Source organism: Pocillopora verrucosa, chromosome 4 (genome assembly GCF_036669915.1).
Source record: "Pocillopora verrucosa isolate sample1 chromosome 4, ASM3666991v2, whole genome shotgun sequence".
In the NCBI taxonomy this organism is placed as follows: domain Eukaryota; kingdom Metazoa; phylum Cnidaria; class Anthozoa; order Scleractinia; family Pocilloporidae; genus Pocillopora; species Pocillopora verrucosa.
The window spans coordinates 665,790-674,284 of record NC_089315.1 but is presented as its reverse complement, the minus strand read 5'-3'; the positions used below and the strand labels follow the sequence as shown (position 1 = coordinate 674,284).

The 8,495-nt window shown below is 36.3% G+C and overlaps 2 protein-coding genes across 2 annotated transcripts; one reads left to right on the top strand and one right to left on the bottom strand.

The window, feature by feature from the left end:
- Window positions 1-1,379: 1,379 nt before the first annotated feature.
- On the top strand, window positions 1,380-4,659 carry LOC131785325 (mitoguardin 1-like). Its single transcript, XM_059102204.2, has 6 exons — window positions 1,380-1,508; window positions 2,003-2,094; window positions 2,313-2,381; window positions 3,585-3,657; window positions 4,097-4,213; window positions 4,387-4,659. The coding sequence occupies exons 1-6, from the start codon at window positions 1,380-1,382 to the stop codon at window positions 4,621-4,623; spliced, it is 717 nt and encodes a 238-aa protein (XP_058958187.2). The 3' UTR covers window positions 4,624-4,659.
- Window positions 4,660-4,685: 26 nt separating this feature from the next.
- On the bottom strand, window positions 4,686-8,157 carry LOC131785326 (uncharacterized). The gene is made up of 3 exons (XM_066164819.1): window positions 8,046-8,157; window positions 6,561-6,609; window positions 4,686-5,269 (listed from the first exon to the last, which is right to left on the bottom strand). The coding sequence occupies exons 2-3, from the start codon at window positions 6,592-6,594 to the stop codon at window positions 4,686-4,688; spliced, it is 618 nt and encodes a 205-aa protein (XP_066020916.1). The 5' UTR covers window positions 6,595-6,609; window positions 8,046-8,157.
- Between the last annotated feature and the right edge of the window lie 338 nt (window positions 8,158-8,495).

Sequence of the window (8,495 nt, the reverse complement as noted above, 5' to 3'; positions counted from 1 at the left end):
TTTTGATGTTTCGATGCAGCGAAGTTCCACTTCCACCCCTCCCCCCACCTGTCTCCTATTACGACTTTGCCATCGACTCAGTATGAACAATAATCCACAGGAATTGAGTAATTTATTTTTAGATTTGGTCATGCTAGGAAAATTTTATTGACTTAAACTAATTTCACTCTTCCTTCTCGATCGCAACGAATAAATGCGTTAATTGTCAAGACTGGAAACAAATGATTACCTCAAAAGTTGACAGAAGGACAAACTACTAACAATGAAGTAGGTTACTGTACTTTTGCAGTGTAGCATTCTACAGAAATATCAGTCATACACTTGTAGCCTAAAGTTATTTAAGGTGTGAACCTCATTAGTATTGACAGTTGCTATCAACAACCAGATATTGATTGATTTATACTGTATATATATGTACACCTGTATGTCTTTTGATTTATTTTTGTACTCATTTATTCAAATTTTCCTTCCTTTGACAGGGAGCTCAAGAATATCTACAGCTGGTGAATCTTCCAGACACACCCCTAGAAGTGCAACAAGCTTAGATAATGAAGTTGTGTTCCGACGACATGCAGCAAATCTTGAATCACCAAATGCTGCATTGGATGATGGTGTTCTAGTTAATGGTAAATAATTGGATGATTATTTTCTTCTTGCTAGAGTTCATGAACTGCATAGTTTAGGCTTAGCCTAATATTACTTAAAATAAAAATATTACTGGACAGTACAAATTACATCAATTTTTACCAGATGGAAGGGTTTCTGAAGATAGTGCTATTGACCTAGGAGATGTTATCACAGATGAAGAAGAAATTGTTGAGGAGCTTATAAAGAGAGGTATGTTTTTTATTCATAATCCTGAATACTTTAAAACTCCTGATTTTCCAAAGTCCTTGTGTACGAAGGAGCTATGATCCTGTGCAGGTTAATTGTTTCTCATTCAAAGGACATTATCCCATGAATGTAGATAAACATATCAGTCTAAATGTCAATTAAAGTTGTTCAACCATTTTGAGAGTCTCTTGAATGTAAAGAGCTACATGTATAATATAGATTTTAACTACATTTTGTATAGAAGTGTCCTATTTGTTTTATATAAGTATTAAAGTTTATTTTCCTATATGTGACCTATCAATTGAATTTTGTGATGCAAAACAGGTGTTGAAAACTTTGACATGGCATTGGAACATTGGTATGAAGCTACAGATTATGTGATGGAATGGCGGCGTCCAGGTCTCTCTCAAGGAGGAAAAAACTCATTCTTCCTCATTGAAGCGGACAAAAAGCTGAATGCCTTGATTAGTGGTTCCAGAAAGCTGCGGAAAGTGATTTAACAGTATGATCTCATGGAGACACCTTTACCACGGACACCAAACAACATGTCGACATGGATTGATGATGGGAGTTTACAGGAGCAAATACCGTTGGAATTCAATGAAGATCTGGAGGATCAGAACTCTTCTGATGCTGATTCCTTTGTGTCTGCATCTGATAATACACAGTTAGAGGTACTTTTGTTATTGGAGGTATTCAATTTAAATGTAGAATAATTAAATATTAAAACATGATTGAAATTTAATTAAAAGATGATATTCCTGTAGCCATCTTGGAATACCAAGCAGGAGTTATTTCAATTTTTTCCATTTGACCCTGTTTGTTTGTTTGTTTGTCTTTTTTTTTTAGCTCTCTCTCTATCTCCAACTTTCCGTCTTCCTTTTGTGTTAGTCACAGATTCCAATTCTCGGCAGCACTTTATCAGATAATCGTCTGGTTTATGTTCTGGGTATTGTACGTGTAGACCTCCAGACTTTTCGCAAAAAAAAATTTGTGGAAAGGAACCGTATGATGATGAAATTATGACTTGTACTCAGGTTGCCAGAATTATGTGACTAATTGTTAGCTTCTCAATGCTGCTTTGAGCAATCAGACAACATTAAATGTATAAATAGTGTGATGTTTCTTCTGAGTTAAAAACATTTACTGTACCAATGTTGTTCTGTAGTTTGACGATATCATTAATGAGAGACTTGTCAATGAGTCACAGCTACTGAAGCTGTTTAGGGAAGCTGTTCTTCATACAGCTGGCAGTCATAGGTACACTAATAGAATTTAATGCTTCTATCACAAGCAAGTAAACTACATGTATCTACAGCTCTGTAATGAAATAATCCAATAATGGTGAAAATTTAATGTGCTTTACCACAATAATATTATAGTTTGTGTATATGCAAACTTTCATAAGTTCAACAGTTGGAAGATTGATTTAATATATGCTGTACATATTTTGATTGTTTTTTTGTTTACTCTTTTAGTCACCTTGAGTTTCATGTGTCTGGACTGCAACATTACATTCGTCATGGTATCTGCTGTCGTAAGATCAGGTGCAATATTTAACATAATAAGTAACATGAAATTGGAAAATCCCCTTTTATTTTTTTGTTTTGTGTATCACAGTAGCTGTACCTTTTACATGACTCACTCACTACAAGTGTAAGTGTTAGATAATTAAGCTAAACTTAAATTTGTTCCTATGCATGGTCATGACATGCCAAATTCTTTTCCTTTGTTTTGTGTTAATGTTATAATTTGTTTTATTGGAAAGCAAGTTTTCTCTCAGTTTGTATTAATTTAAGTTGTTTTAAGTTCCAGTGTACTATAAAGTTCCTGCTAGATTTTTCAGTAAAAGTGAAGAACAGTTCTAAAAAGATACTGTCGGCCGTCTGTCAGCCGATTGTCAGCCAACTGTTGGCCAACAGGTGGCCAACAGTCAGCCGACACCGTTTTTGTTATGTGTCTGGCCAAAGTCTTAGCTGACTGTCAGCCAACAGTCAGTGACCTATTGGCAACCTGTCGGTAACCTGTCAGTGGGTCATAAACTGAAATGATCATAAACATTTACCTATTTATTGCTTCTAAAACTACATAAAAAGAGGAACAGTCATTTCAAAAAGATACCTTGCACTGCACTCTCAATAGCTACTATGGCTTTTGCCCACTTTTTTGCATTGGTTAGCGAAACACGATTTCAATTATCCACCATATTGAAAAGTTTTTCTAGTTCCCAATCCCCTAAATGCACTACCATTTTCTATCAATTTTTGGTCAACTTAACACTCTCGGCTGACTGTTGGTAATGTGTCAGTAATGTGTTGGTAACCTGTCAGCTGACTGTTGACTGACAGGTTACTGGATTTTGTACTATTTTACAAGGGTTTGTATTGTACACTAACAATAATTTCAAGGCCACATTTTGATTTCTGTTGACCCTGAGAGGGAGGGGATAGGTAAGAAAAAGCTTCTTTCCCCCAGAGGAGAATGAAGTTTTTGTTTCCAGAAAAAAAAGAATCTACATTATACTGTACATAATTGCAATCCCACTGAACAAAACAGCTCAAGGGAATGAAACTGCGGACAAAGAGCCACACTGCGGTGTGAAAGCACTTCTTAAATTAACTTTCTTGTGACATGCAAAGTGTCTGCAAATAACACCAAGGCATTTTATTTAACTACAGTTTTAAAATTTTATTTGCCTTTAACCATTTTACTGTTGTCATCTGAACATGCTGTAATTATTTCCATTACAGCATTGTACATTCTTTATTGTCCTTTACGACAGCCATCTGGGGAGTTTTAAAGGCTAAAACTTCTTATCTTAAGGTCTGTTGCCACTTCCAGCCATAGATCTTTTTATTATTTTTACTGATGTTTAAAACCAAAATACACAGTATTTATAGGCGATCCTTACTTAAACTGAGACAGAATTTCTTCTTACAATATCAATACAATATCAAGCAGACAAGTTATGAGAATGAAGAAAAATATAAATCAGGTGATTATAAGTTGATCCAATTCCAAATTCTCTAAACTGACATCACAAAAGTTTCATGGCAGACAGTAAGGAGAACTACTTATGAGATCTAATAGGAGTCAAAGTGTCCAATCTAATTTACACCAACAAAAGTTGCAGCTATTGTAACTAGTGGTGTCATTTTTGTTGTTCGAAACTGTAACTTTATATAAGCAGGGACAAAATAGGGGCCTCTCTGTATAAATTGTGTTGATACTCGACTGATTTTGGACGTTTTTGTGTACACAGGACCCTTACGGTTTCATGGCTCATTTCTATGTAGTGGCGCAGTATGTTTCTCCAGTTCTCGCTTGGGGATTCCTGGGATCAGATGACAAACTGAAAATAGTCTGTGAATACTTCAAGGTAAATTAATTTAAATCATTTGACAGTCAAGCGTATGTCATTAATTTGATATAATTCAAGAGTTTAGTAGAAACTGTATTTTCTCGAATAACTGCTCAGGATGATTGATTTTTGTGTATAAATGCAGGCGGCTTTATTTTCTACCCTTAAAGTATTATTTTCATCCTCTGCAGAGCCTTATCCTTGATTTCATCAGGGACTTGTTTGACTTCACAACCTGTGATTATTCGTCAATTGAAAGCTTGTGCGACTCAATCGTGAGGCTGGCCAAAGAAAGAAGCGAACAGTTATTGAATAGCGATACCTGTGAAACCAAGCTTCTCCAAGCAGCTGCTTCTTTTGATGAAACACTGATCGAGGCACCGACCACTCCCAGCAAAGAAGTTCAAAAGAATGAAGAACACGTCTGAAGGAGGACGTTTTCAATTCAACTTGACAAAAGAAATTTTTTTAACCATGTCTCCGAACCTTGTTAATCAAAAAGAAAAATGACTTGCGTCAAATCTATGATTTGGTCTGCAATCCAGGGCCATAGCATGGTACATGGTAACATGGCAATGCAAAGGTACTTGGGATCGTTTTGGCTCAAGGCTCGTTCATATCCCACGTACGTTGCTGCAGCCGGCCCCATAGCCACGCTGTCTGAATTTCGAAGCCGCCATTTTTGTAGAAAATCCAGGTTGTAGCGTTTGAAACTCTCTGATTGGGTTCTGTAGAATAAAGAGAATTCAGGTTTGCCAACTTCTTGCATCTTCTCAGCAGCTCGTTCGAAAGAATCCACTGCATTGAAGCAATAAGCAGCATCCTGCACCATGTAGCCGCCATAGACATTAGGGTCAAGTGATCCTTTAACCATGCCCTGGATAAACGTGGATTCCTTTGCCAGATTGCGGATTCTCTCACTCTTTGGAGCGTTGAACAAGGCGCTGCAGAAAGATTCTCCTGGTTTGAGAGAGGGTACTTGTGGAAAGGAAATTACATCCGGCAATCCAGGGCCATAGATTCTCTCGTTGGACAAGCAACTGCTGAGAGATCCATCTTGCTCGTCATAGGTCACTGGTGAAAAGAAAATTAGATGAAATGTAACCTTCCGCGCTGTCTGGGGATTTCTTCTGGTTTCTTGGAAGGAATAAGAATTCATTCAGATTTCTTACACATTTCCAGCGAAATGAGAATCAGGGTCGGGGCAGGGGAGGAGAAGTAATGATCTTTAATGAGGATGCTCCACTCATACAAACATGATTTTCAGGGAGGTCTTAGCTAAATGTCAAAAATATAAATAAATAAATAATGAGGATAATTAATATTATATATAAAAGATTGTAAAATATAACAAAGGTATATGCGAAATAGAAAAATATAATGTTAAGAAAAAATCTTAACAATTGATTTCTTAAAGGCATTAAGGTTATCAGCGTTTCTGGTTTCCAAGTCGAAGGTGTTCCTTTCCACAGTGTGGGACAGTTTTGAAAAAACCCCAGTTTGTCTTAGATAATTCAAATGCAAGGTTTTGTTTGTTTCTAGTATAGCAATCATGTCTATTTTTAAATGATTTAAAACCAAAATCAAACCCAATGAGGTTGTTCAGGCATTTGTAAACAAAAATTCATCGGTCGATAGTTCTCTTTTTGACTAAAGTTACCCAGTTGAGATCTTTCAAAGCTTGTGTAGCAGAATCTCTTAATTCTCTGCCAAAGATTATCTTCGCAGCTCTGTTCTGAAGTATTTGAAGAGTGTCCATATGAACTGTATTTCTTTTGTCTCCCCCCGCAATACTATTGTATTCAAAAATGGGCTTGATCATGGTGTTATAGAAAGTTAGTCTTACAGATATAGGTAGCATGTATTTAATTCTAGATAAAATTGATATTCGTTTACGTATTTTGGAGGCAATGTTTGAGACGTGATCTTCTGAAGACAGATGCTGATTCAGTGTAACCCCAAGATATTTGTAACAATCCACACGTTCAGGATCGCATTTTTCTTTTCGGATAGCTTTTAGGAGTTCCATTTCAAAGTACAGTAAAACACAATCAAAATAAAAAGGGGAGAGAGAAAGGGCTGAGAAAGCCAGATTAGACATTTACTGTAAACTACAATTAAAACCTCGATGCAGATCAAAGACCACTGATCAATCTACAACACACCTTGCTGATATTTGCAAAACCTGCGAAAATAAGGCCAGCATCTTGCTTTCTCTGCCGATACTTTAATTTAAATATTAAATTAAGAATCAACTGACCATCAATTTGGCCTTTTATGTGTGCAAGAGAGCTGGAAAAATGACAGCGGGCCACTTAAGATATAAAATGGGAAAAATATTAATTTTGGTAAGAAGTCGACTGACCTTTAGCGTCACCCATCACAGAAACTGAAGACATCAATGGAGTAAATATCTGAAAGAGAGCACACTGGAATGAGCAAAAGACAGAACATTATTTCAGAATCGACCATGTAGTACTTCATTGAGGGTAGCGAATTGGCGAATACTCGATTTACAATGATTGCCGGCTCTATGTTTGATCATCAATTATCAATTATAATAAATACCTTTTTTTTTTCTAAACTTAGACCAGTTGAGGACATGCAACATTTAATTGACACTGAATATACTCGTATATCTTTGCGGGTCAGAACACTTTTCATTATGTCTTTGTGTTCAGTTAACAACATGAGTCTTAGAGACAGGCCTAATTATTTGAAGTCTTAAGTCATGTTGGTTTCAATTCGCTACATTATTTTCTAGAAAAAACAAACGAGAGAACAGGTTATAGTTTACTGGATACTTATACAGATCTATCTTCATCTAAAACCTTCAGAGTTCAGCTAAAAAATAAATATTTTGAACAAAAATTAAAAATAGTCCGCTGCTGTTGAGAGAAAATTATGTTGTCTCCTGTCATTGATAAGACCTCCTTAAAAGTGCTTAGCTACAAAGCAAAGGACGCCATTGTTGACTTTCATATTGCTTCGGTTTGTAGTTTGAGTGCATATGATGTCTCCTCCTATACAACTGACTCTTAACAATTTGTACCTCCCTTTTTGCGCTATATGACTTATATTCCTGTTTGTCGTGTTTTATTCTACCTGTGAGCCTATCCTCGTTAGAGTTTGACATTGTTGTTTAAACTTTGATTGTGAATACTCTTGTGGTTTTTCTGATTAGCTATTAAGCAAAGTTCATAGCGCTAGTTGGATTGTTCTATTTACGTCAAGTGCAGAGATCAATTTTCTGAAGAAGAAAAGATAAACTAACGGAGTGGATCTCACTGTAACGTTTCAGCCGGAGGACCTGAATAACTAATTTCGTTTAGGACCTTTAGTGAGAAACATGTTCTATAACCACTAGTAAATAAAGCTTATTTTACGAAGTTATTTTGAAATGACGTGAGGCAAAAACCCTTTCCAAAGGGCGAACAGAAAGATGTTTTGATGTTTCCTCACATAGGCCGAAATTCATTTCATAAAATCGTCTTAAAATATCATAGAGAGAGTATAATATTTTTGATGATGGTTGCTATTAGTAAACCTGTCTTGACTCTCCCATAGAGATAACCACCGCCAAACCGACAACGGCAGCACGTCGGTCGAAAACTTTTCGGTGGCAAATCTGTTGTTTACTTCCTTTTGTTAACGAACAACGTTTTTTCAGTGCTATGAAGTCGATAACGATGTGCATTAATTATTGCTTTACGAGGAAAATCTCGATGGTCTTCCCCCTCGAAATGAAAATATTAAGACACTTCGTCTTCTACGCACAAAGAACAAATTTGTGCAGATGCATTCGCTGCTTGTTCAATCAGCTAAAAAGTGAAATGAGAAGTCAACTTACCAAAGCTCTTTGACTTCTCTCAGAAGTTCTTGAAGTTGAAGGAAGATGATCACTCAAAATGCTGAAGAGATGTTATCTGCAGGATCCCAGTGACTAACAGTTACTCGTCGCCGAGGTTGGCTGCGGAATAAATAGTTGGTAGAAGGAAAAAAGAACGCTTAGTAACGATGACCTTTTTATATTGATCTAGTATTGTGATTGGGTAGTTACATTCTTTGGCAGAATGTCATGAAATCAGAATTAGTCATAGGTTTACTCTTTTGTTCTTCAGGGCAAGGTCAGAGCAATAAGAATTACAAGAATTCATGATCAAAACAGCTTATTTTTAGCGGGATACTGACGCATTAACGACCACAAATGACCGCAAGTGAAAGCAGTATATCGTGTTTCCTATGTTTTTCCCTCATTTTCCTACTCTAACGATGCTCGTCATTTTTATGATGCACACAA

Coding starts and splice junctions, on each gene's coding strand:
- LOC131785325 (XM_059102204.2), top strand. CDS start 1,380: ATGTCGACATGGATTGATGATGGGAGTTTACAGGAGCAAATACCGTTG. Junction 2,382..3,584: donor ATCTGCTGTCGTAAGATCAG/GTGCAATATTTA, acceptor TTTCCATTACAG/CATTGTACATTCTTTATTGT. Junction 3,658..4,096: donor CTAAAACTTCTTATCTTAAG/GTCTGTTGCCAC, acceptor TTGTGTACACAG/GACCCTTACGGTTTCATGGC.
- LOC131785326 (XM_066164819.1), bottom strand. CDS start 6,594: ATGTCTTCAGTTTCTGTGATGGGTGACGCTAAAG. Junction 5,270..6,560: donor TGTGATGGGTGACGCTAAAG/GTCAGTCGACTT, acceptor TCTTTTCACCAG/TGACCTATGACGAGCAAGAT.